The following is a 27,687-nucleotide window of genomic DNA, read 5'->3' on the forward strand; positions in this document are numbered from 1 at the left end:
GCCAAACAGGCAGAACTAGACGAGGCTTTTACTCTCGCTTGGCCTTTGTCTCAGCGCAACAGCAACCAGGGCCGTTCAGGAGGAGGAGGAGGAGGAGGGGAATATTAGGATTCAGCACAAATTAAATCTGGAATCTTAAAATGTAGCTTTTATTTTTTAAAGCATGCATACGTCGGGATGATTTACTCTCCATTTAGGTGGAGTGGATTGAATGGTTCCTCGGTATACAGGCTCTTAAACATGCATGAGTAGGCTGCACTCACACACCCATGTACAGGTCGATGTGGACCAACATGTCAGCGGTGCGCCCGTTGTCATGGAAACAAGTCAGGCTACCTAATGTACCATCACCATATCATGGCACTGATGACAAATGGGGTTGTTGTTGGATGTCACTGGATGGATTTTGTTCTCATCTTGGTTTGGCTGTGAGCTGATACACTGTACACACACACACACATACACACACACATGCAGTCTAACAGCATTACTGACCCTAACACCGCCGCCAGTGGATCTGTCAATCACCGAGACCTCTGGGTCAGGATCATCATGTGCAAGGAGTAATCAATGAATAATAGATTTGGCTGATTAATTACAAAGCCGTGCATTAGTTTCTGCATTTCCTATCTCTGTGCACATGTAAGAGACAAACCGATGCGTTGGAATTTTGCGTGCAATTTTAAAGCATCTGCGCCTCTGCAACCTGCACACGATCCACCGTATCTTCTTGAATTAACAAACACATAAAGCTCCGAGCCCTGGTTGTTGTGTGAGACCAGGACCACCCAGGCTGCTCCCGCTTGTAGAGCTCCATGCAAGCGGGCTGTGCTCTCACTGCAGCCCGGCTACGATGCTGGCGGCCGTGTCGGGTCTTACCGGTGGAGTGGTCCACGGGTCCGGCACCGTTGTTCGGGAACAAGGAGGCGTACAGGTCCGGGTAAGCCTTCTCCAGGGCCACACACAGGTCGAGGAAATGATCGCTCTCCTTGTTCACCAGCATCTTCAGTAGGTGGTCCACTTTCTCAGCGCTGCTCGTGCAGTTCTGGTCCAGTTCGAACCTATCGAGCTGACTCAGGGTACCGGAGGCGATCAGCAGCTCGATCAGCCGGTCCGCATCTGTTATGGACTCCAGTAAGTTCTGGTGGCACTGGTCTAACAACTCTTTGTGCTTTGGCTCCATTGCTCCCCGCTGTAGTTCCGTAGCTTCGCAGCTAACCGCACGGCCGAGTGGATGTTCTAATCCTCACCGATCAAAAGTACCGAGAGATTAGCGAAGAGGCAAACTTATCGTGGCTTGCAGAAGTTTGCCGGAGCCACCGCGGCATTAGCTGATCGATCTTTAGAGCATATTGAAAAAGCCACACGGAGCCATATTTGTTGCCCACGGCTGTTGACTGCACTAAACAGCGATACATGTTCCCATCTTACTCGTGTGCGGCTCCTCAGCTCGTCTTTCGCTTCCCCTCTCTGTAAGCTTCGCCCGAACACATTCTCTGCTCCGTGTGGATCATTTAATGCGTCCGAACGCGGCCGAACTGCTGGGGAAACTATCGTAACTCCGTCGCTGCTGCCTACACTGTATCCTCCGCCATGTCTGGGCAGCTCAGCAGCTGCTGCCCGCTGTCAATCAACGCTCCGTACAATGACCGTATAAGGGAAAAGAGGCGGTGCTTTGTATCGTCACGCCCATTTCTTCAATGGGCGTACGCATCCTTCCGTAGTACGTCAAAAATCCCAGGCGGAAAAAATGAGAATGGGCCAAATTTACATGATTATTGCTTTACAAACGAAAAACAAATATAACAAAGGCAAGTGTTATAGATACGGCGCTTTGTTATCCTGCGCATTCTTTCATTTATACATTTATGAACGTTATGTGAACATTTTTTGTCGTATTTTCAATTTAATTCACGGCTCATAATGTTGCCAATGAATATTTGTTGTCTGATATTTTAAATTTAAAAAAGGGTAATACTGCAATAATGTAATAACATTGCCATTTCTTTTAAAATGTCATCATCTTTTGAAGTTTCTGTATCTTATGAACTACAAAAGCTCTTCTCCATTGTCTCAGTGGACTCATCAGGATTAACCCTAGTAGACGTGTTCTTTTCATGCCTTATTAATTATTCACTCATTAATTCTAGTTGTTTAGAATATCTTTTGTTGTTGCTGTTGGACTGTTACGGTTATGCTGATTTTACTGTATTATTCAAAAGAATGGGTACAAAATGCATCAAAATCAGGAGATACGTTAAAACCAACGTTGGGATGAACAAAAAGTACTGACGTAAACAAATTCAATAAGAACCACGATAGTGCATATGGTTAATGTATGTGATATAAATTGTGTCAGCCTCGAGTGGTACAACATCTCTTCATCCCCCAATTTAATCTCTTCATTTGTCATAGGCACAGATAAATATAATCAGATCGCAGAACCCCAAGGAGTCTGTTTTAATCACTGTCTATCTTCACACACTACCTTGAACAAAGAGATGAGTATTTTTATCCTGCATTAAATACTGCTGCTGCAAAAACAGGTGTAATCATATCATCTAAAGTGCATGCAGCAACAGCCTATGTGTGTGTGTGCGTGCAGAGGGCATTGAGCCATAAGTAAACAGATAGGCAATATGTGAGGCCAGAAAATGAAATATGTATTTGAGTGGGATTTGTGAAATACAACATGATGATGATGGATGCACTCCGCTTCCAGTCCATAACTGAATGGAGATTGTTGGCACGGAGGCAGGCATCTGCAGGCATAAACCATGACCTTATTCATGCATGCACTGAATTACATTGTGACACATCCACATCCCTCCCTACCTCTACCTCTCTCTCTTTCTCCCTCTGACTTGTACAGCCATGTGCTATCCTCTCTTTAGATTAAAAATTAATTACGATTCATTCATATCAAAGGGAAGCTGTTTTGATCTGCTGACACAGATTGGAGGGTTGTGTATCTGCTCTGCACCCCTCTTCTGAGGACATGCACTCAAATACAGAGGAAGCTGCCTGATCCGTTTTATCTTCAGGGTATGAATCATCTTTTATTATTTAGGCAACAGGGGCGGCGTTAGATGTCTGTGAATGGTAATATTATTAAACAGATTTGCTCATCAGACAACCCAGATCAGGGCACTGAATAGCTTTAATCTTTTACGGAGGATGTTATTAGTAAACATTTCCATCCATCATGTATTCCAGCCAAAATGTTATTGATTTTTTTTATTACATGTCTGATAAGAACTGGTTATTAATTGAATCACCATGAGGAGTTAATAAACAATCACACCTGTATCTCCTTGTTGGAACAGTTTGACAGTATTTTCTGCAACCAATTCATTCTTGACAGTGGTGTATCAATTTGATCTCCATCCTCTGTACCGTGCTGATGTGAAGTTCGCCACAAACCCTCAGATGTGCTTCCTGGAAGAATCAGATCATATTAACAGACAATCAAGGAGTTTATGGGTGTGTAATTGACACTAAATTAAGCTGCCTTCCACAAGACACCTGCCACAGATTTCTTATAGTAATACAGACACTGCATATCTGGGATTACCTTCTAAAAGAAACTTCATCTAATGACATCTAAATTATGTTCTAAAAACCCATCTAATCATATCTAATTTTCATTTAAATTCTAATTATAACAATCAAAGCATCCCGGCTTTATAAAACCCTCATATTCCTCTCTGCCATTACTAATCTTTAACATGAAGCAATCAAACATGATTCCTCTAACATGGCTGTTCCCCAAACGTCCCCTGGGCCTCTGACAGCACTGCAGACACGCCAGACTTGTTTAATGTGGCCAAGGCAGCTTTATGGATGCCATCAATTCCACGGGGTTCCCCTCCCCTCCTCCTCACTTTTATCGATCGCAGTGCAGTTATCACACACACACACATCAGTGAAGCCACCCAAGCGCAGCGGCACCACTCTGTACAGTCAAATGTGTTCATCGGTACTTAAAGTGAAGCCAACAGGAGCTAATAAGCCATGCAGAGGTCCATGTGCAGCAAAACACAGAGGACTTAGTTACGCCCCAGAGAAAATAGGATTGCATTTGCTGAAGATAATGCGCTGATTGCAAATGATATTTTGCCGAATGCCTCAAAAATGTTTGAAGTGTTTCTGTACCTGAAATTATGAAGGGCCCATGCAGGAATGGAGGCCTGAAGGAAATTTGAATGCATTTTAGAAGGGCAAAAAATGTTTAAAATAGAAAACATTTTACACTGGTACTTTCTAAAAACCCATGAAATACGTAAAATGTTGAAAAAAGCCCAGAAAGAATGATATTAATGAATGAAAGGTAAAATATTAGAATGGATGCTGTACCTGAAAGAATGACACAAAATTAAAAGCTGTTTGAGAGACTGCTAAAGCTCAAGTCCTTTGAGGCTACCAATTGTTTGTAAACAACAGGTGCAGCCAATTAAGCAGACACACACACACACACACACACACACACACACAGCGCTGAGTCATTCTGAAGGCATAGGATGCCTGAAAACCACATATGGAGCAACTGGCTCTCACACAAAAACTATAACTGCTATCTGAAAACGGTTTGGTCCAAAAGGACCATAAAATAAAGAACCAGAGTTGAAAAAGACCTAGATGAATTTTCTCAACTGAAACCCATTTGCTTACGGATGATTACATGGAGCAACAATTATGTAATCTGTGGTATTACTTTCATACTACATTCTTCATTACAAGCTATTGCAGACACATTTGTGGTTTTGCTGCGGGGAGACAGTAAGACGACTTTGCTGCCCTCTGCAGGCCAAATGACTGTACTACCAAGTATTGACGTTATCAGAGCAGAAAATGAAAGTGAAATACGCCTTTGTCTAAATAACGCCACTCAGATCAGTCCAATCTGCAAATGGTAAATATAAAATGTATACATAGCATTAGATAGACCTCTTATACTTCAAATACAGATCTTAACATTTATTTTCAGATACTCCTGATGATAAATTCTCCAACAATTCATGAAACGCTTTGCGGTACAATGACAGGTATACAAATAAATGCTAAACAAAGCCTCTGTAAACTACTGTAAAGAAAATTAGTTAGGATTGGCCAAGAGATAAAAAAGATTTCATACTGGCAAATGTTAACGGAGGGCTTTGGTACATAGCTGCTAGATAACCTGATGCGTCATTTTCAATTCAGCATCGCCTAACAACAAAAACTAGCTGAGAAAACATTTTCATTACGCGTCATTGGACATCTGTAATATTGGCACAGTATGAAAATAAAATATATGTATATATGTATAGCTCTTAAAATGTAAAGGTCATCTAATACAAATCTAATTGGATAATTAGTGGACATATTCTGACATATTCGACACAAATATCCAGCATAGATATGACAAGTGCAAAAATATAGAAAATTGTTTGGCTTGTATTGTAATATAGAAAAGGAATATGTGTATAACGTTGCATTGATAGCATTGGCAGCGCATGCAGTTGTGCAGTTTGTACACAGTAGAGATCAGGAAGAGGAGAAGATGTTGGCTGGAACTTTCTACCCTGCGGCAGAAAAGTGTTGTTTGCTTCTCAGTCACTGCCTCCACACAGCTTCAGGAGCAGCTTCTTGTAGTCTCCTGATGTGTCTCCCTGCACATAAAACAACCGCATCAGCACTGAAATCCTTATAATGGTGCTGTAATTATCACTCTGTCTTCTCGACGAGGCAGTTTACTGTATGTTGTACAAAGGGTTTAGAGGTGCTTACAGAGATGTGCGTGTACAGTGATTTGCCGTAGTTCTTCACGTATTCCTGGCGGATGTCCAGCAGGTCAACCTCAGAGCGGGAGACCATGATCCGGATCAGAGTCGTGTCCTTGGTCCCAGCTCCCTGAGAGTAATCACAAACACACACACACACGATGAAAACAGATGAAATGGTTATACATTTGTTGTTGTTGTATACTGTGTGTTTATTTTAACACGAGCAGGACGAAGTGTGTTTTACCTTCATGGCTTTGTAGAGCCTTTCAGCAAAGTAGGCGGGTGTATTCTTAATACACTTCACTGAAACAAAGATACATTTATGTATTATCAAAGGGTACAACACGCACACCCTGATGTACTCTTTTTTTCACAGAATTCCTGGGAGTACAATGTAAACAAAGACACAAGGGTGAGAGATACAGGATCTGTATCGCTCATCTAAAGTGTCAAGCAATGCACGCAGCAAATGAGTGTGATGGAGGAAAACAAAAAAAGTAAATTATACGCTGAAAACCTGTAAATGTGAAATCAGAAACAAAAACACACCTGTACCACGTCAAACACACCAAACTGATGTATTGAATATAAGCACATCTAAAATACAAGACGGGCTACTGTACCATGACCCTGAGCAATGTGGGCAAAAAGGGAAAACACAAAGGAACAGAGCAAATTATACAATACAGTTATTAACACAGCAATACTGTCAACCGCTGCCTGCAAACATGTCACTGAGCAAGAAAGCCCCATTTAATCACAGAAAATAAGTGTTCCTGTTATGTCAAGACATGTATGTGTGTGTGTGTGTGTGTGTGTGTGTGTGTGTGTGTGTGTGTGTGTGTGTGTGTGAGTGGGGCTGGGCTGTTCTTACCTACTGCCACCATGCCACTCTCCAGATCCCCAGACATCTCCCTGTCGATACTCTTCTCAATATCTCTGCCACACATGCGCTGGTACTCAAGAAACACTGCCACACACACACACACAAACACACACACACAGTCAGAAACAGAAGGACTCAGAAGCACACAGTTGTTCTCTGATGTGTCTTAACTATTTCTTCATCAGCACCTGCTCTGAGATGGGATTTGCTCCTGGCGCACAAAATGGCATTGAATTTGGACTCGTCAGTTCCCACCTTGTTCTCCCCAGCAGCATACAGCGCCTGCGATCATCAATCAATAATCACTCCATCAATCGATAGCTCAGTGAGTAAATATACACTTTGCAGATAAATAATGGAGTGGTTACCTGAGCATCTTGTTTGGCCACAGAGACGTCCACGGTTTCCCGTTCGTCGCGATTGCCCTGCAGAGCGAACAGTAAACAAATATTAGTCAAAGCATCCGAGTGTGGTTGCTAAGAGACGAGCTGTCGGGTATGCGGGTCATCGATTCGCAGCCGTACCTGGGCGAGAGAGATCAAAAGCCGACGGAAGTGGCCTGAGGTGTCTCCCTTAATAGAATCCTCCAGGGATTTCTTGTTTTCTGGGGAGGGAAGAGCGACAGTGAAAACGTGGGGAAACACAAGGAAGTCTTTATGTATCTGCATCTTTCAGCTATTAAACATACGGATGGTCCAATTTGAAAGGAATCAGATTTTCAGTAGGGTGTTGGTGGGGGAGGGGTTCTGACCTTCTTTGTAAATGCGGCATATCTCCTTGATTTCAGCGTTGGAGCGAGAAGACAGGATCTCTATCAGGCAGGCTTCATCAGTTCCGGCTCCCTATCAGGCAAAAAGCCGGTTATTCTACAGCAAATGTTCATTCAAACTCTGCGTATTCATCATTCTGCAACACTAAATATGCGATTACGTGTACTCCAAGCTGTTCACCTTTATGGCACTGTGGAGCTCAGAGGCGTCAAACTGAGTCGGGGTCTTCAGCATGGCCATGACCAGCTTCCTGAAGTCCCCAGACAGCTCCGAGTGCAGGTCCTTAACCAGATCCTGAAATGGAAACACGATGGGAATAATTGAAAAGGCTCCGCGGCTGAGCTATAATGAGCTCTGAGACACCCGATCCCCTCTGTATTTTACCGGCAGCACTGGCACCTGTTGTCTGGTTGTCACTCTTGTGCACGCTGACTTATGTTGGCATCACTGAGTGCACCTCAAACTATGAGCGCCCCCCCCTGCTAAAGTCAGTGCTGCTGCTCTAATCCCTGATAGAGGAGCAGCAAAAATCCATACAGGGATACAGAATTCTGCTAGAGACTGCCACACATCTGCCATGTCTCGTTACTACGGTGACAACACGTGTAATAAGCTGTACAATAAGCCGGACGAGGTCATTTACCTTCCCGTATGCTGTTTTGTAGGCCCTGAGCAGAGGCACACGCTGCTTGTTGGAGCGATTCCCCAGCAACTCGATAATGGCTTGCTCATCAGTTCCTGCACAGACAAGTCCGCAATGTCAAAGGAGACACAGTTCGGATATCAACTGTGGCCTCGTTTAGACAGAGGAAACAGAGGAGACCAGGCACTCACCGAAACCCTTCATAGCCTTCCTCAGGACCTCCGCATCTCTGAGTTGGTCAGCTCCAGGAAAGTCCTTGATTGTTCCCCGGAATCCTCTCTGAGTGAACGATGGGTCAACAAAAGAGAGACATTAGAACACATAAACGCCTACTTTAAGCACTAATAACTGAGGGGCTGAGGAGGAGGAGTAGAGGATCTTACATTGATTTGTGGGGCTACTGGCATGGCCCCTCCTCCATAACCAGGCGTTGGATTTGCTGATGGACCCTGGGAGTAACCCGGCATAGGCGCTGGTGCCGCTCCATAACCGTGCATGGTGGGATTTGGTGACGGAGCTTTGGGGTAGCCCGGCATGGGCGCCGGTGCTCCTCCATAGCCGGGCATGGACTGACCCGGCTGGCCAGGGTAGCCCATCCCTGGGCCTTGTTGAGGCATGGGTCCTCCTGCCTGTGGGTGCAGGCCATACGGCTGTTGGTTAGGGGAGGGCACACCATACCCCCCAGGCTGAGGGGCTTGGGGGTACTGGTTGCCTACAGGGTACTGGTTGGCCTGTGGGTTTGGAGAGATGAGCATCTCATAATATGTGCACAGGAAGGAAGGTTATCAGGTTTACGCAAGCAAGGTCACAGGTCACACCTCCTTTTGGATTTGATTTGTTTATAGGTTGAGTCATAGAATCGTCTTGGAGCAATGTTCCAGCGATTTTATAAATGGCCGTGATTTCAGGAAATGCATGTCTGAACTAGGTGACATTGCAGCTTTTTTTGTATGTTACTTACCAGGACCTCAGGCCTATGAATGGACCTATTCGATCTCTGTACTACTGCTTCAAGAGCGTGAAGGCAGAAGTTATGCCCGCCATAGTAAAAGCTAAATGTATCATTACAATTCCCAAATAGAACTGTTACTATGGATAGCAGTTCATGGGTTAAATGGGTTTGCCTCACTTTCTGGGGCAAAGATGAACATGTTTGTTTATAAGTAAACTTATAACTTTGTGTGGAGGAGCTTTCAGAGGCTTTGTGAGATGTTCTGTGGTCCAACTTACAAAAAAAATCTATTATGTAAAATGGCTGGTGTATCACTTGACCTCAGCCTCGACCCTGAGAGGCTGCAGAGTGTTTAACCTCTGCCAACGACCAACCATACAAATAAATATCCAAGCAAAGTGTGGCCAAGCAGCATTAATACGACGGTGAAATCAGACTGATTACTTTACATGACAATGCAACATAAACAAGATGGAATGGGAACAGAACTGGAAGGAATTAAAAAGGGAAGAAAGTTCTGCTGTATTTCAAGGTTTTAAAAGCACATAAAAAGAAGTAATTATGTATTTACATTACATTCTGTTTCAGTCATGCATTGAAACGAGTAATGGAAGCTGACAGGAAATGGCAGCGATAAGGATTTGAGGATGCAGAATTTGGAAACGTCTTACCGTTAAGTCAAAGGATGTGATAATCCATTAATGGCTGTGTAATTCATTCTAACTGGAATATTCAACTCAATTATCTGATGACGTTGAACTGCAGATACATCACAGAATTTTGTGGCTTTTGAGGTGGTTTTTAGGTGGACTTACCATAGTGGGATAACCGGTAGTGAACCCAGTGTTAGGTGGGCCGGATGGATAACCGCCGGTAGGTCCGCCTCCCCAGCTGCCTGCTGCAGATAAACATATAAATAAGACAGAAGATCTATATCAAAACCTTCTTTGAACTGTATACACACAGTATATAATCCTTCCCTTGATGACAGCAGCTGTTGATTTATCCTTTCAGCCAATGAGCAGAATAAAGCAATGTGAATTATGCAGGACAAGGATTTTAACTGAGAGAGCACATTTGGAGTCTCTCTTCAGAACAGATAGGGGTGCAGGAACATGGAAACACATCCATAACCACTGATATGAGTAATGACTGAGGATGTAACGACTGTAGCTGTGGTATTTCAGAAACACACACATTAGATCAAGGAAACACCTGAATTCTGAGCTTGAGGAAGGAACCACCGATTTGCTTTTTCCTCATTGCCCCACGAGTTCACAGGTAAGTGAGTGGACATTGGACAGACAATGGAGTTTCTGTGTGAAAGAAGGACTGAGTGGATTCCTTCTCTTGGCTACAGCCCTGCTTGTTTTGAGACTAAATTCCACTGGATTAAAAAATGTAATGCTCATGACTTGCTGCAGACAAACACAACATGACGAGGCGAGTGTCTGAATGAGGAACTTTACTAACTAATTTATTAACTACTTTCAGTCAGTGTCGATAATAACCAGGGACAAAGGGCAAAATCGCTCCTATATTCTGTATTTTTGCACCTCAAATTTTTAAGGGGGCAAAAACTGCCAGGGGCCAATAACCATTCAAATGTAACTAATAAAACATTTAATGTACACCTTCAATACATTCAAATTGTCTTACCTGGTGGTGGTTGGTAGTGTCCCGCCTGTCCAGGGTAGCCACCCGGGGCCTGGGGGTAGCCACCTGGCTGAGGTGGGTAGCCTCCTGCCTGGGGAGGGTACATGCCCGGCTGAGGGGGGTACCCTCCTGGTTGTTGAGGGTAAGCACCCTGCTGCGGAGGGTAGCCGCCGCCGGCTGCGGGGGGGTATCCAGGGTAGCTCATATCTTTAGGACGAAAACATCAGCCTGTTAGTCATATAATGGAATATAATGATGGTTGCTCAAGACTGCAAACAGTTAAAACATGTTAAGCATAAGATGAATATGAAAGCGAAATCAAGTAACTGCGGGCGTCAAAACATGGACGGTGATCTTCAATCCATAACAGAAACAAGTTCATAACTCAACACAGAGCGGAAACGATAACACGCTCGTCACTGCCGTCTCATACTCACGCGCTGGTGTTTAATCGGATCGATATCTGACGCCATATCGCGACAGAACTGACGCCATACCGCCCCTGCCAGCGCGCGCTTCATATACCCGCACTGTCACTTACTTTGTTGTTGTTTTGTTTTATTTCCGTTTCGGCGCCGCGCCTAAGCCGTATAATGGCAGGGATTGGTAGAGGTTTGTCAAGGTAACATACATGAGCGATCACCACAGCGCTGAGACAAGCCTGAGGGGCAGACATGTTTAACGTGTTGACATGGCAACGGCTGAGCTAAAACACACAGAGCTGGAAACCAGTTCTCCATCTTTACCAGTGGACAGAATTATTTCCTGACCAAGGCTTGAGGAATCTGAAGTCCATTCTATTATTATATTATCCTCTGGAAATATGTACACCTTATTTTCACTTTATAAGAAAGAAGATGAGCCTTATACAGCTTATCCTGTTTTACATAATGTAACTGAACCCAATCTATTCACCACAGACAGTGTTTCATAACAGTACTATAGCAAAAGGAGGCTACATTCTTCATTTTAGAAGCTGTAGGGTTGCAAACCTTTTCAGTGTGTCAGTTACAAAAGTTAAAGTCCCTGAATGAATGAAAACCCTGTGTCCCAACACGTCAGCAGGTCCTGTGGTCAAACACAATTCAGCTTTCTCCTCTGCTTTGCATTTTAGGGATATGGAACAAATGACAAGACGTGTGTGACTAAGCAGTCAGACACAAACTACCCAGGACCATAGAACACAAAGGTAAACTCACACAGGACAAAAGCATGTATAAAGCATGTACACACCTAGATTGCAATATGCACAGTCACAATCACTTGATCAGATACCTTTTGCCATTTTATAGGCTTCCTCCTTTTGCCTTACAACACAATGATGCTGATGCTGACTGTAGTGGAGTTATGAAATACTTGTGAAAACAAATGTCACTTAAGTAAATCAGGTTGGTGACTTGTGACTGGTTTCAGTGACTCTACCTTGTGTGTGCGTGTGTTTAAAATGATATAAGACACCAACAAAACATTGAAAATCCTTTAACAATTGCAATTCAGAGGTCATTTATATGACGTGTATGTGATCACTCCAACAGATATATGGTTAAAATATGTTTTGAATTATATGTTTTGAGTTTAGTAAGAACGAAATCACAACTCTGAAAGGTAATTACAACTTTGTAAAACGTTAAAACACAAGTTAAACACAAGATGAACCGGGATATTGTGCGTATACGTGTATTATGTGTGTGTATAACATATTGTACAGCGTGTTAGTGTGTTTTCGATTATTTTCCGGGTTGGCTGAGTAACAACTATAAACTCGTTCTTGGATAGGGACGGATTAGGTGTGTCAGAACCTCTTAGCTACGTCTGATCTTACTGGTCAAGTTAACTAGTTACTCCAGTTTGCAGACCAGAGGGGTTAGTTAGTGTAATCTTGTTAAATCTTAAACTTTAAAGCTTCTTTTCCAACCCTGCGCTGCTCTGCGGGCCTCGCCCACGCTAGTTAGCATAATCATTTACATATCTGCCTCAAGCTAGCAAACTGTCACGTACACAGGAGATAAATACGCAAATGTACGAAAACACAACCTAAAGAAAGTGTTTTTCCGTAGAAACACGAAGGTAACGACACGGACGGACATTTTGTAGGCGTGTATGTGGCAACATATTAGCCTGACGGGAGCGAAGTTCTAGTAGCGCGACATTAATACTGCGGAACAACGACAAAACAGCGCTCAAACGTTTCCTACACTTCGTATCTGCCATTTAATCCTTCTACTTTAGTAAACTAGCGACTTATAATGCGTTAGTACTTACTTTGCTTTGCTGTCTTCCTGCGGAGGGGCGAGTTCGTGCCAGCTGCAGTCTGTCTATGTGTGTTTAAGTGCCGTGGGTGGGACTCCGAGTTTCCACCATGTAAGGAATCCACCCGTATTCACTCAGGAGGATCCTTTTTTACCACGTGACCGTCAGTCCACAACAATAACACGCGACACGACGGAAAATGTGAGCGATAAAACACGTCAGCGCCTCATTCCTGACAGCCAGAGTGTATTGTTCTTGAAGACGGTGATTCCTGATGAAGGTGCCGCCCAAGCAGGTAAGCCCGGAGATAGGTGACATACCGCTGACGTCACTGTAGCTGTCAGAGGTCAACGTGTGTAAAATGTGTAGAAATACAACAATAAAGCTTAAATGTATGCTTCAATCAATGCAGGAGTTAAAGATGTGAATGAATAGTCGTTGTGAATATGAGGAAAATATAAATGGATCGTTAAGAAACTCTGCCTCAGTCCATTCTTCCTCTAACACATTAAGCATGAAGTGTCTGGAGAAAGAATTACATTTAAGATTTAAGATCGGTATTTAAGATAGAATGGAAGAAATCAGAGACATCAATATATTTTCTGGACCCCGTATTAAATATGAACACGCTATGTGGATAAGGGTGTAACACAGATACGCCACAAGAGGGAGCCCGACTTAAACTATTCAGTCGCCTTCATGTTGCCTGAGTCATGCGTTTTGAAGCAGATGAAGAGTCTTGCAGACAGATATTATTGATAGTGGTCACTTAATTGATTTAACAATAATAACACTGGCTGATCAGATTAGTCATTACACTCTTCTTCATGTCTTCTTGTTTAATCTTTGCTCTCCATTTAAGGCCAAAACTCAAATTTAACCTCACTTAGATATGGTATGGTATGCAGTGTTGAGATGGAGAGATTTTGTTTATTCAGGGACAGACGGAGGTGAGTAGTCTGCACTTAGCAGCTAGACTCTGATCTTTGTTGTGCTCCTGTGCCTTCAGTTTTGGAAGCCCGACCTTTCCAGACCGCGTTCACTGTGAGATAGCTCGGCTGTGATTTGTCCTGTATGTAGATGTTCAAATCAAATTACTAAATATTATCATGAGTTCTCCATTAATCATGTGATGGGAGGATAGATGTTTCCATCTGTCTAAACCAGGTGTGGCCATAAGAGAAGAAAACATAACATGCCTGCAGCCACAGATTGCTGACAAGGAGGATCTAAAGGCTCGTATTATGCTTAATGACACTCTCCAGAAGGAAAAGGGGCACTACCAGCTGCTGCAGGGGCGCCTGGCTGAGCAGACGGAGGAAAACACACGATAAAGGCTCAAACATCACAGGAATGGCCAGAGCTTGAGGAGCAGAGGCTCCAGGACGAGACACCAGAATGGAGAGGGAGGATTAATTCTAATGAGGCTGCCAAGAAGATAGAGGCAAGGATCAAGACTGTGGGGGGCAAACTTCACAAGGCTTTGGTAAAGCTCTAAGGGGCTGAGGTGTCCCTCATAAATGAGGAGAGCTGTCAACAGATGAAAAAGGACCTGGCTGCTCAGAGGAAGGAGCGTGAGGAAGTTCAGCCTGCTCTGAATCTGGCTGTCGAAAAGCTACAGGGACAGATCTCAACTCTGCAAGGGGGAGAAATCCCTGATGAAGAAGCAGATGGCTCTCAAGGATCAGACATTGTATCACAAAAGAGACTAATGTTAGAGAAAAACAAGACTATTGCAACGGCTGATTGTATGGACACATGTTATAAACACGCAAGAGGACACAAAGTTGACAAATTTTGCTTTTAAAGGAGCTTTTAAAGTGCTTGGGCACTTCTACCCCCACAAGAAGAACTTTTGTTAAAAAAAATGTTTACAATGAATGGAAAAACAAGAGGAAAAGTTTGTTATCAGTATTTAGTGTTGTTTTTAGTGCAGTTTTTTTCAGTCCAGAGCAATTATACAAATTATACATATCTAATGTTTGTATTGTATGTCATTACGTGTGACGTTTTTTTGAACACTTTTGCGAATAAAGTTAAGTAAAATAAACGTGAATTTCTTTTTTTCATTGATAAAAAAAGAGTGAAAACTGGTAGAGAAGAAAATCCTGACTCAGGTCCTCGCAGTTCATACATGAAAGGGTTAAATTATCTTTATACAAGTGAGCACATATTTGAGCTCTATTATTTAAATAGAGCGTAAAAACTTGTTATGTTTAAAAGTGAAATGTGGGGAATCCGTTGACATCCTGGCAGAGACGCGTGATTATCCAGCAGAAGTGTTGTAATGTTTCTGACTGCGCGTTATCCAAGCCGCCGCTCATTGGCCTGCGCGCACCGTGACGCACCGCCGCCCTCGCTCCATAACCGAGGAACCGCTCTGCGCCCCGCTGCAATAAAGGCAGATAGCGGACCATGGGGAGCAGGGGAGAACTTTCCATACTGACATGTTAGCGCGATGACTCTCCAGTAACATCTGACGGGGACTCGGCTCCCGGCGTGAGGAGGACCAGGGCCCTGTACGCGAAGAAGAAGAAGAAGAAGAAGAAGGAGAAGAAGGAGGAACGTCCGGGGAACGGAACGGCAGAAAAAGTTGAGAGCAAATCATAAGAATCAGCGGTGGAACATCCAGTTTGCCCGTTTGATTTGAAAGATGAGCTTGTTGTCTGCAATAGACACGAGTGCCTCCGTGTACCAGCCTGCGCAGCTCCTCAACTGGGTCTATCTCTCCTTACAAGACACCCACCAGACCAGCGCCTTTGACGCCTTCAGACCCGAACCCAACTCTTCCCACCCGGATCACGGCTTCACCAAGACCCCCGCCGCGGCAGACCTGAGCTCTTCCCTCAACTCCAACTATCTCAACAACTTCTTCCAGCTGCAGAGGAACGAGGTGAACGCTCTCCCGGGGATTCTGGGGGTGACATGGTGGCGATGTTGAGCAGGACATCTACCGCTGTCGAGTTTTGATTTGTAGCGGGTTTGCACGTCTGTTCTGCAAATGTTTGAGCGTGTACAGCAAGAGCTATTCTGGTAGGATGCACATAACCGCCATGATATTCACCATGTGGACAGAAAAATTATCAATCGTTAACATTTTTTACAGAGGAACTCATTGTGTAAACATCTCTCCAAGGGAAAATGGGACAATTGATCCTTTTTAGGATGCGAGGATCACAGAAAAATGTTAAGAGCAAAGCGACACTGTAGGAATATGGAGGATTATAATTAGAGGAAACTGATTTAGTAACAATGTTCTTTTAAACTTTTGAAGAGGGAGTAATCCAAGAATTTGGCCCTGAAATACTCAAAAAATACTCAAACTTTCTAGGCTATAATAAGGATACAAATATTACAGTATTGTTTTAAGATCAGAGTGATTTTTTACAGAGGAAACCACAATCTACTGTCATACTGCTCATTTAAACTACTGGAGAGACACCCCTGGAGTATTTAACACTTGATACAGATACACTTATTAATAACTTACCCATTAATTATTCAACAAATCTAGAAATCTTCCTGTTTGGATGAAAGTGAACATTCCTGGTCATGTGACGTATGAAATGTCGGTTATGTAATATTTTAGAGGATGCAAGGAGGCAAGTATTCCAACATACTGAAGAGCTGTGTGTGCTGATTTTAACATCATTTAGTATCACAGTGTCACTTTAAACAAACCTTTGAGTTCTACTGATACACAGTAACACTACAGGAGTAATGTCACACTTGTAGAACTTCAATTAATAATGACAAAGCTCGGAAACAAGTCAGCATAAATAGCAAAGTTTGTGTCCATAGGCTATTCCAGTCCTTGTGGTTTGAGTATTGCGTATAATTTTTAGATATGTTAGGTCTGTGATCACAACCTCAGCAGTGGTTTTGGTAAAGGTGAAACTACTCAGATATGTATTTGATCAGAGAGAGGGAGAGGGAGAGAGAGAGAGAGAGAGAAAGCAGGCAGTGTCCCATGCACGCCCCTCTCTGGAGGTAACGGGTCACTGCAGCCTCTCGCAGCGATCCACTTTCTCTTGACTTCTTCAAATAGAACAGGTTGCCCAAACAAAATCAAGTCTTGCTTACATATTGTCTATTTCTGTAGTGTAAGTGGTAATTTTAGGGACAAATATGCCAATAATGTTAGCAGGGCTCCAAACCTGATACTGCAGAGACCCCCACCCGAACGCCCCCAACCTCACCTCCAGACACACACACAAAAGGGATGGAATACAGTATTAAGAATACACAGCTTTGCTTTCTCTACCGATTTAACTGCAAATGATTAGTGGTGCTTAGATCTACGTTACTATGATTCCATGTTTTGAAAACTGTAGCGGATGGATATTGTATTCCACCCGTCCATTTATCATCCTGGTAACCTTAGACGCTTTTGAAGTCATTTAACATGAAACAGTCCTCCTGAAAATTGGATGTGCACATTATACATGTGAGTCATTGTGTAATGCCATACAATCCTCTGGAGTGTAAAGAGCTTCAAACTGAGGAAACGCACATAGAGTCTGGAAACAGTTTGAGGGTGGGGTGGGAGGGGAGGGGGGGGAGGGATTTTGCAACTTTCTGGACATGCAAAGCCAAGTAAAATAAACCACTGCAGAGATTTGACAATGAGATGAGTATTATGTAGTTGTTTTGGCCGTTAAAGACCACACAACAGCCTGTCCAAGAGTGAGGATACATTAATGTATTAGATGATGACTGGGAACTCAAGCATGGTTACCACAATACCATCAACTGACAGCATTGCTTAAATATGGTTTGTTGTTTTATCTCCCCCTGAATTATAGTACCAGGAAAGAAGGAAGACTTCTTTTAAAGGGGACAGTTGTTGGCTTTTGTATGTGTTCAACAGAGTCAAACTTGAGGTTGTCGCCAAGAGAAATGCATCCAATGAGACAAAAGTCCTGGGCCGCCCTCAAAAGCCTCAGATGTTTACATTAACATTTAACACAGCCAAATTTACCCACGGTGCAGCTGGCCAATCAGAACACAGGGGGAGAGAGAGTATTAGAGCGGCAGTCACAATGTTTACACACACTCAATACTCTGATTACTTACTTGGACTACAATTAAATAATTCATAGGACGCTGCTGTTACCTTAGAATACATATAGAAAAAGTAAATCCAGTTAAAACAGCCTTTTTTCACTCAATGTGCCCAGCAATGCATTACCAAGGCATACAAGGAGTACAAATGGATCGGCCTTTTAACCCTTTTTATGGAAGTAGTTACCTTCAATTGTCAACCCCTAATTCCCCATAGAACCACTGTGTAAACACACACACAGTCATTTTAATGGTGTCAACACAACAGAGTGTGTGATTCCCCCCTGTGGTGTGACGCCTCAACCCCCCCAAACTGGGAAAACAACACAGATCTGCTGCAGGTCAGCGTGGACTCATAGGAAATCAGTTCTGGTTTAATCTCTCTCTCTCTCTCTCTTTCTCTCTCTCTCTCTCACACACACACACACACACACACACACACACACACACACACACACAATAAACAAACAGCCTCACTGGCCATTAGCAGATGTGTGTTAAATCTGTTTCCTTTGGCTTGACAGAAGGTTTGACACCAAAATGAAGAAATGTGAGGGACAGAAAATTAGTTTCATGTTGATTCCGATATTTAAGACAATCTGTACCAATTTGTAACTTTAGTAAAAACGTTAAATGTACACGAGACATAGTAAAATAAATGTCAGGCATTTCTTCACCAAGTGGAAGTTAGAAAACTGTAGAAAGTAAGTAAACATCTGTAATGTTTGATTTATGGCGGTTAGATGTCATAAAAGAACACGTGTGTTGGAGCTGGAGCTGGGAAACGACACCATCTCTCTGCCTGGAGTTTAAAGCTTTGTACTTAGGCCAAGTGTTAGGTTTCTCTAAACGATCGTAACCCTCGACGAGCAGCAGATTATTGTCTGTGCGTTTCACCTCTTGTAGCATTTTATTCAACACGAGTGTGCGTCAACTATTAAATGTCAGTGTAGCTATCAGTCGTAATTTGGCTGAGTTGACTTGAGGATGTGTTTGTCTCGCATCGTGTCCATCTCAGTCCGTATGTTAACATGCACCTGAAACCTCAGATTAGGCTTTACTGTAATCAATGTAATAAATCCAACATTTCAAATAGCAAAAGACCAAGATTAAGTGCGACTTTTAAGACTTAGTGGGTGTATTGTTTTCTGACTGGAGTCTGTCGTCTGTCCATCTGGTGACAACTTGGTCTGTTGTAATGTGATTCAGATCAAATTGGGCAGCTTTTTTCAACCTGATGGTGGTGCTGTAACAACCACTTTAATATTAAACAACTAAAATTTGAGACCTTTTGACCCTTAAGTCATAGAATCAACACAACAAAAATCGAATGTCACAAGATTTGGAACATCTGGTCCAAGCTGGATAAAACTTATAACTTAGTTTCTTGATACTTCTCCTGGTTTTGCTACAGTTTGCAACCAGTGTCTGCATGCATACCATCAACAGGAGGACTCGACTCATCCTATAAACTCCATTCACACACATGGATACAATCACAGCATCAACAAGTAATAACAATACGGAATTGAGCGCGTGCCATCTCATGCAGATTTCTATTCCCGAGTTGTCATTTCCGCATGGTGTTTGAAGAGAGGATGACTAGATTAAGGGGGGAAATAAGGAACTGCATGCCACAAGTTCCATGATATTAATATTTAGAGGACATCTTGTATGAATCCTGCGAGCCGGCCGCTGTGGCTCAGAGCATACTGCAAACACAGACCATGGGTAGTTTACCGCCAACAGTGCATTGTGACAGTGCTGATGTTCCACAGACTGTCGCGGGAACATGCCTCCCATCTTGTATACAATGAGTCATCCTCTGTGAAGTCCTGTCCTTCTCCGTGGACGTGTTCAGTACTTTTCCAGCTCATAAGCACAGCTGGGCCTCTCGCCAGATGTTCTGAATTTAATGGGAGAGGAATTATCTCTAAGAGTTTTGTCGTGCAAAAGAAAATGGGACAGAGAGAACTTCAGAGGAAAGGGAAGAATAATTTCAGCAAATGAGCTAAATAGCTCTTTGGAATATGAAGGATCTCAGGGTCGTCTAACTCCTCCTGGTTTGTCCTCTCTTTTGTAGGCCTTAAACAACAACGTCTATAAGAATGTTTCACCCTATGGCTCCCTGAACAACATCGTGGATGGACTCAACTCCCTGACGGACCACTTCTCCGACCTCTCCCTCTCCTCAGAACCAAGGAAGCCCAGCAAAAGGCCCCCGCCTAACTACCTGTGCCACCTGTGCTTCAACAAGGGTCATTACATCAAAGACTGCCCTCAGGTGAGAGCACGTTTCTTTAAGAATGAAAATTTCTTGTGGGTTGGGATCTTGAATTACCAATATGTCTTGTATTCCTTTAATATTCCATGTTATTCCAGAGATCCTTAGTGACTTTTAAGTTAGCACTGCCACCAAAAAACTGCTCACTCCAGCCGAACCTGTATATCTGTGGCTCTGTCTCTGTCTCTGTCTCTCTCTCTCTGACCTACTTGTCAAACAGGCAGGCCTCTGTCTTCTCTAGTCATGTGTGTGTGTGTGTATGTGTGTATGTATGTGTGGTAATTGCCTCAGCACGGAGCTTCACATTGCCAGAAACTCCACGATAAATAAACCCCTCGGCTCGGTTTAAGAGTCAAGGATGAGACTATTTATCTTAGCGTTTCATTGTATCACCAGTTTCGGCCTTTTTCAGCATTTTTTTTCTCTCCACTGATTTATTTGATGTTATGAAATGTGGGCAAAGTTATGATCCGGGTCACTGTAGAAAGTCAACCCTTGGGCTCTGACAGGGAGGTCAGGAGTGAACACCAACACGTTGCTGTTGGGGTCTCAGCTGTTGTCAACTACAAAACTCATCTCACAAAGAACTATAAGAAGTCTAGGCTTATTATGATGAGATGACATCAATTTGCAAAGAGGTTACCAGTGGACTTGCTGGCTGGTTTGCTCCAAGCTCAACCATCAGCCAGGTAGTAAAGCTCAAGGTGTTCCTTTGTGTGAAATGAAGGAAAATTCCCAAATTCCTAAAAGGGTTCCAGAAGGCACTGGCTTAAATATTTCAGGTTAATCTGAGCAGCTGGTATGGAAGTCTTCTTTTTAACCTTTTTAACACCACACTTTATAAACCCCCACGATTTGGGACTGTGGCCAGAAGGTGATGTAACTTCATAAGAGAAGCACGATGTGACTTTCCCTCAGAAATTGTAGGAACACTTTTTTACGCACAATTCTCTTTTTTGTTGGACACCTTGTGCGGAATAATTTGTCCTGTCTCTCCCGTCCCCTGTTTCTATCGTTGGTGAGGTGCAATTGTCTCACCCCAGCGCTGACTTTTCTATAGCGAGGAACTGTAAACGAGGAGCAGATGTGAGATTAAAATGCTTTGACTTGCTTTATGGCATATGATGGCTGGTCTCAGGGGGTCTGTAAAAGACCTGTCCACTGATGAAATATCTCCTGCATCGCTCCAAACCTCAGAGTGTGGGAATTAGATCATCTATTGACAGCACCGATGGGAGTTTTCAGTCATGGTTTATCATGCACAATGTAACGTTTGCCTTCCTTCTACCTTTAAGTAACCTGGGGTTGTTGATGCATGATAGCCGTAGATTAAGTAATAAATAATCTAAGACGTTACTCATTTTTTCCATATGATCACATTTGAAAACCCATATCCATATTAGAATGTAGGAATCTGTGAGCTTCAGGGTCTCATTTAAGGGTCCGGCTGTTTTATTAAAACAAACCGGCCCTGATAATAGAAGCTATGAAATCAATTTAGCTGGAGCTCCAAGCCTTTCGGAGTTGTAATTCAGATCACACTCAGCCCTTTTTCTGGTTTATATTTCAGCTGTTCGTTAAACTGCCAACTGTAACTCAAAAAAAAAAAAGCAGCAGAGGTCCCAGCGGCATCCACACCTACACAGTTCATCACCATCTCAGTTATCTAGCTCCCTCGCGGGCTCTTTTCTCCATAAATTGACCTTCCACTTGCGCTACATCACAGATGCTAATGCCGGGTCACCTGTCAGGGAAAGCTTAGTAAAGGTGAGATCAGCCTCACTTAACAAAGAAGCATTTTAAGAGAGAAGAGAACATGACAACCTGCACATTTATCAAACAACGATAACCATGACTATAAGAGCTGACTGATTGAGTCATTGGTGCTCAAATGCAAAGTAATACAGAGTATTATTTTGTGGACAATGTAGCTCAACCTCCAATGGACACAGACTAATGTAAAAGTAATAAACAACGTAATAATGTTTCTGTGCTCATGGTGGGTGTGCCAAGGCAGGCCACACTGACATGTTGGAAATGGCGTGTGAGTGGATACAATCCCCACATGGTCGATGTATTTGTGAGCATACAGCAGCTCCTTATAAAAACGTTATAAAACCCTTATAACTAAAGGCTTCAGACTGGACAATCAGTGTCCGATGTTTCGTTTGAACAGCCAATCCTAGCCACCGTTGCATCCTGATGAAAACGGCAACCCAAGGTGTTCCTAGCTTACTTATCAGAGAAACACGGACATCCCGTCCACACCCTGACATATTCTGTTACAAAGAAAAAGACTTATTGGCAGACATATTGAAAACTGCAATGACCTCACACTGGTTATGAATCTAACAGTTTTGGCTGCGGAATATTGGAATACGTGTTTGGGAAAAAACAGCAAGTCCTGCATAACCATGGCGATAGTTGATGAGATGGAGCAATCAGAGCAGGGGGTCTGTGCTGTTTAATGGCGCTGGAGAGGAAATGCACTGGAGGATAAATGTGTCCCTGTGAGTTCATCCTGTCCAGAAGCACTTTGCCAATGAAAACAAAAGGCTTTGACTTCACAGAGCGCTGCTGAGTTTGTCATCCCATCCCCGCTTACATGTACCACCTATTTCTTCTCCTTTATCTCAACAGGTTCTACGCAGTAATGTTGTTCTTTGGCCAGGGCGGCTTTTATGAACACATATGCATAAATGTACAGCAGTTTAAATGACTGGCTCACATGTGTTTCAGTGTTGCTGAGGACATTTACATTTTATAACTTTATCTTTATGAAAGCAAAGGCCATGGAATACATATGATATATTATACAGTATATATATTAGTATTCATTTTATATTCTTCTTATTTAATGGTGTTTCTGAGCCTTACTTTGCTCAGATTTGAGGGAATAACCATAGTCTAACAATTAAGTAGTTCAGGTTTCTAATGTGTTTATGCCTCACATATTTTCGGGCCGTTTTCTGTTACAACTTGTTAGTGTTGGAGTGCTGGTAGCTAACTGGTCGTTGAGTGAGAGCCACAGGGCCGGCAGCAGCAGCTGCCCACTGCTCCCCACTGTCATGGGGACTGAGGTGTTATGTAAACTGGCTTTTATTCAGAAAACGAGGTCGCTCTCCCCCCCCTGGTTATGAGCAGAACGCCCCTGGCTGCCACGCTTTGGCTCCTTTCCAAGATGTCTTCCACTTGCACTCATGATTTGGTTCCGTTCAGCGGTTTAATCTTTCCAACCGTCGGCACCACCTATGATTGGACTGATCGGGCCGACGCACTGAATGACATCTTCTCTCCGTGTGTCCCAGTAGAAAGATGAACACATGGAAAATGTCTTTGCCAGAATGCAGGTTTGTGGGTCTGCGGGGGTGGCTGATGGTGTGTATGTGTCTGTGTGTGTGTGTGTGTGTGTGTGTGTCTGTTTGAGTGTGTCTGTTTGTGTGCGTCTATGTGTGTGTGTATTGAAGTGCCACATGGGACTCCTGAGTTGCTGGGTCCCTTTGCTGATTATCTCGTATAACACTTGTATTCATTTATTTTCCACAGACACTGCATGCATTCTGAAATTCTGCATTGGAATTAAGCCAAAAATGCTGAGTAAGCTGTATACATGGATGGAATTAATAGGATTCCATTGATCACTCACTGAATACACAACTTGTTGCCTAATCAAAGTCTGAGAGGAAGCGGCGTGCCAGATTCTTACACTGATTGTAAACTGGATGTTGATGTGTGCAGATTTCCAATGTGCTCACAGTGTTTACATGTTGTATAGGCTTATTTCCTTAATGACATCAAGATTAAAGCTGTAATGTTGATGTACGGACTGACGAAAGAGCCACTGATGACTTCCAGATTTGCCTTTGTTTGCGCTCTTAGGATGGGCACATGGGGCGGATAGAGCGAGCAAGGCCACCATATGCATCACACGCTACTTTAACATGCACTTAAAAACTTCAATTATACTGCGATTAAGGCAATAAATACATTGTGTGAAACGTCACGTGTTCACCTTCCTGCAAGCGAGGTCAGCGTGAATCAAAGTACGCCAAGTAACAGACCGAGATTACGCAACAGGTCGTGTTAGCAGAATTGATTCTATGGATGCATATGGCTGAATAGCATTTTGCCTGTAATTGCTGAAGAGTATTGAATGCATGTGCTGTTAATGTCCCGATCCATACACAGAGCCTCCCCCATTATATATATATGACAATGAACCTATTGTTCAAAGAGTTATCATGGCTTTGGAATGTATCTATCTATATGTATCTATATGTGTGGACTGTATGTAATCTATTTTAAGCTTCATTTCCCTCCCTATCTCGGCTGTGCTGCTGCCGTTTGGAACAGATAGCGCTTGTTTACAGTGGGGCAGGCCAACATAAGGCTCATGTGAGAAATATGTTACAGCTGATGTGTAATTGAATCATCCAGTCACTACACGCTGGGTAAATAAGGTCGAGTAAACAGCTTGAATTGGAACCGCCGGCATTTCCTGTCATCCCTCTCCGTGGGTCGGTGGGTCGGGCCGGCATTGTTTTGTTCAGGTGTGCCTCTGTTTGCACCCCGACCGTTTATCTGAATGGGACCATATGCCCGTACACCGTGACGGGTTTCACACCGCAGCCGCCGTGGCAATTTCAGCAGCAGCCTCTCTCCGTTGTGACAAATGGTCACCGTAATCTCCCATGACGGTGTCAACACAGAGGCCTGAGGCGAGCTGCGAAGCCGGGGCCTCGTCACGCCGCCCGGCAAATCCACCTCTGAGTGAAGGCGCTACTCCAGCAAACTTGTATGTTTTTCTCCGGGTTGTGGTGATAACTTTAATGACTTGTCGTTATTGCAACCCACTTTGTCTGCTGCAGCAAACATCAGCGGGTTGTTTTCTTTAGGCTAAACTTATTTGGTTTGAAATGTTCCAGGGTTTGGATTTGACAAAGCAGTGATCCCGCTCCAAATCGGCTGGCAGTCACGCTGGGATAATTGCGCAACCACTTTGTTTTAATGGTTCAGTTTGTTTTTGTAGAGGGGGGTCTCGCCTGCACTGTTGAATAGAATTTTATAATTTAATGTTGTTTCATCATTGCTGACCGTGTTCGCCGCAGTTGGAAAACAAGAATTTTGGCCGAGTGTGTGTGCACCTAATTTCCTGGAGTGTGTAGCTCCAATAATAACGTCTTGAACTGAATCAGGTTTAAGGCCTGTTCAATTACAGCAGCTCCCATACACACTAAGCCTGGTTTGAGCGCCTTTTCCTCCACTTTCTCCGCAGTAACTCAAATTATCAACATCATTTTGTCTGTCAGGGAGATTTTGTGTGAAGAGTGAGACGGGTTCTCTCACTGTGTGTTTACATGCACTTATTATTTAGTGTTTGTCCTGACTGCCATCAGCCAAACTTTGTCTCGTTCTTCCTCTCAATTCATTATTAATCGACGTCTGCGGTGAAATTCTAACTCTGCTTCTGAGCTCCTTTGCAAACCTTTGGACACTCGGGAAAGATTTCAACTTGTGACCTTCTGGCTGTGAAGCAATCAGATCATATTGGACCCATAGACGGTCTATTATGGGTAAAATATGCCCGCTGTATTCACTGAGATGTGGTATTTTACCTTGGACGATATAATCAAACAAACGGGAGAGGTAATAAAATGAATTACATGAGGACTAGCTAAGATCACAACCTTCACTCTTGCAGACGTTAGACAGGATGTTTTTCAAACATAAATATATCCACTTTTTGGTTATGGACATGGACAAAGTGGTGGAAAATGGATGCAAGGATGTATCATAAATTTTTTCCATGTCTTTATTATGGAGAGTTTTTATTTTATTTTATGACATGCAAGGCATTACCACAAAACATTCTGGCTGTAATGTGATTTTGCCCCTCTAATAAAACTCTCAGCACTACCTCTGATATTACAGCCAGCCCACAATAGTTTATATGGTTTCTGTGTTATTTTAGGTATGTTGGTTAGGGGTCAGATTTATGTTCATATAAAAAGGCCTTGGTGAATATCTGCAGCTATCACGTTCTAATCTGGAAGCAGAGTGCTCCCATTGTATCCCACTTAAACAGAAACAGTTGGAGCTGCCTTGCTTGTGGGTAACTCAGTAGTGGGCGAGGCAAGGAAGGAATGTCTGGTTCACACAGGTTGGGTGAGTAAGATGAAGGGGCTTTTGGAGTTCTGAACGAAATTAGGAACTACTTAACCTACTGTCGATCTATACCAGAACAAACAAACACACAGAGGAAACAACTACGATAGAAAGAATGGAGGAGCTTTGTCTAGTTTGGGTACTTTCTTCCTCAAACGGGCCGTGAAAGCATTTTGTTGTATCGCTTATTCAGGGGAGGAAGCTTGTGGCTGACCAGTGAATGTTTCCCTAAAGAAGCTCCTGCCGTGTGAGAGAAACTTTGTGAGTAATTTGGATCTTCCAGTCTGAAGCAATTGGCAAAAAGGTTCACTCTAATCTTCCACAACAACCAGCAGCAGACCTCTGACCAAATATCTGTCATCTCCTCCACAAGGTGCTTTCATTCTCAGTCCAGCTCTGATGAGTCCATATTTCATCAGATTATGTGGGTTTAATATGGATGGATGTTCCTCCAGAGGCCTAATGTTCCTCTTGATTGCAGCGTTCCCAATCTCCATCATTCATTTACACTTTCCTCTGCCTTTTCCGGCTGTCTTGTTTTCTTCGCACGTCTTTCCTTTGTCTCCTGCTTCTTCTCTCTCCCCCGGCGACGATAAACAATCTTTCAACACCGCCGTCACACGTCGACATTTGTCAAAATGGAATGCTGCACATTTTGCTCGCATGATCTCTGCGCCCTGGGGCCAGCGTCGACACGGCAACAGCTATGTGCCACCCCAGACAGGCAGTGCGGACGTTTGGCTGGCTGTCATGGCGTAGAGGGCTGTTGAGTTCGTGATGGTTCAGAGTCTGAAAGGCTGAGAAGGGCACGGAGCACAGAGGCTGCAGGCTAGGGGAAACGGAGCGAGGGCACTTCCGCTAAAGGAAATCAAAGTTAAAGGAATGATAAAAGTGCGGTTTCCTGACAGCTGGGTTGTGTCCCATTCTTCCTCTCAGATTTTGCTGATACAACAATAATACCACTTCCTGTTTTGGTAACCATGACACTAACCCCGTCTCTCCGGGGCAATGCAGTTTGTATATTTCCATGGGCAGGTAATCTCATAGCTGCTGCTACAATAGAATTCCAACTAAACTTTGTTTCGCATAAAGGATTAAGAAATAGAATTAAAACTAATATGAACACACACAGACTTATACAAGCTCAAGCTCAAACACAAACACACACTCCTATATTTGATTTATGCAGTTTAACTAATTTGGGCACAATCTCCATAAATATGCAAGATTTTCATGCAAAATTGCAGCACAA

The 27,687-nt window shown here is 43.3% G+C and overlaps 3 protein-coding genes across 6 annotated transcripts in view; 1 reads left to right on the forward strand and 2 right to left on the reverse strand.

Moving 5' to 3' along the window:
• Nucleotides 1–1,610, reverse strand: part of LOC143008512 (disks large homolog 5-like) — a 30,927-nt gene extending 29,317 nt beyond the window's left edge. For both annotated transcript variants that reach the window (XM_076160303.1, XM_076160301.1), the window contains exon 1: nucleotides 880–1,610. In XM_076160303.1, coding sequence (XP_076016418.1) covers nucleotides 880–1,183 — 304 coding nt within the window. In that variant the 5' untranslated portion in view covers nucleotides 1,184–1,610. The remainder of the gene's footprint in view (nucleotides 1–879) is intronic.
• Nucleotides 1,611–4,956: 3,346 nt separating this feature from the next.
• On the reverse strand, nucleotides 4,957–13,160 carry LOC143008509 (annexin A5-like). 2 transcript variants are annotated; one of them, XM_076160297.1, is made up of 15 exons: nucleotides 12,935–13,160; nucleotides 10,676–10,879; nucleotides 9,832–9,914; nucleotides 8,448–8,693; nucleotides 8,256–8,343; nucleotides 8,065–8,159; nucleotides 7,602–7,715; nucleotides 7,403–7,493; nucleotides 7,176–7,255; nucleotides 7,020–7,076; nucleotides 6,840–6,933; nucleotides 6,640–6,735; nucleotides 6,010–6,068; nucleotides 5,770–5,892; nucleotides 4,957–5,651 (listed from the first exon to the last, which is right to left on the reverse strand). In XM_076160297.1, the coding sequence occupies exons 2-15, from the start codon at nucleotides 10,875–10,877 to the stop codon at nucleotides 5,592–5,594; spliced, it is 1,488 nt and encodes a 495-aa protein (XP_076016412.1). In that variant the 5' UTR covers nucleotides 10,878–10,879; nucleotides 12,935–13,160; the 3' UTR covers nucleotides 4,957–5,591. The 2 variants fall into 2 exon arrangements, with proteins under 2 accessions (XP_076016412.1, XP_076016411.1); XM_076160296.1 differs by having other exon boundaries at nucleotides 8,448–8,795.
• Nucleotides 13,161–15,279: 2,119 nt separating this feature from the next.
• Nucleotides 15,280–27,687, forward strand: part of zcchc24 (zinc finger, CCHC domain containing 24) — a 36,107-nt gene continuing 23,699 nt past the window's right edge. For both annotated transcript variants that reach the window (XM_076160299.1, XM_076160300.1), the window contains exons 1-2: nucleotides 15,280–15,815; nucleotides 20,070–20,270. In XM_076160299.1, coding sequence (XP_076016414.1) covers nucleotides 15,576–15,815; nucleotides 20,070–20,270 — 441 coding nt within the window. In that variant the 5' untranslated portion in view covers nucleotides 15,280–15,575. The remainder of the gene's footprint in view (nucleotides 15,816–20,069; nucleotides 20,271–27,687) is intronic.

Source organism: Genypterus blacodes, unplaced genomic scaffold (assembly GCF_046128005.1).
Source record: "Genypterus blacodes isolate CSIRO-AG114 ecotype Tasmania unplaced genomic scaffold, CSIRO-AGI_Gbla_v1 ptg000105l_1, whole genome shotgun sequence".
In the NCBI taxonomy this organism is placed as follows: Eukaryota; Metazoa; Chordata; class Actinopteri; order Ophidiiformes; family Ophidiidae; genus Genypterus; species Genypterus blacodes.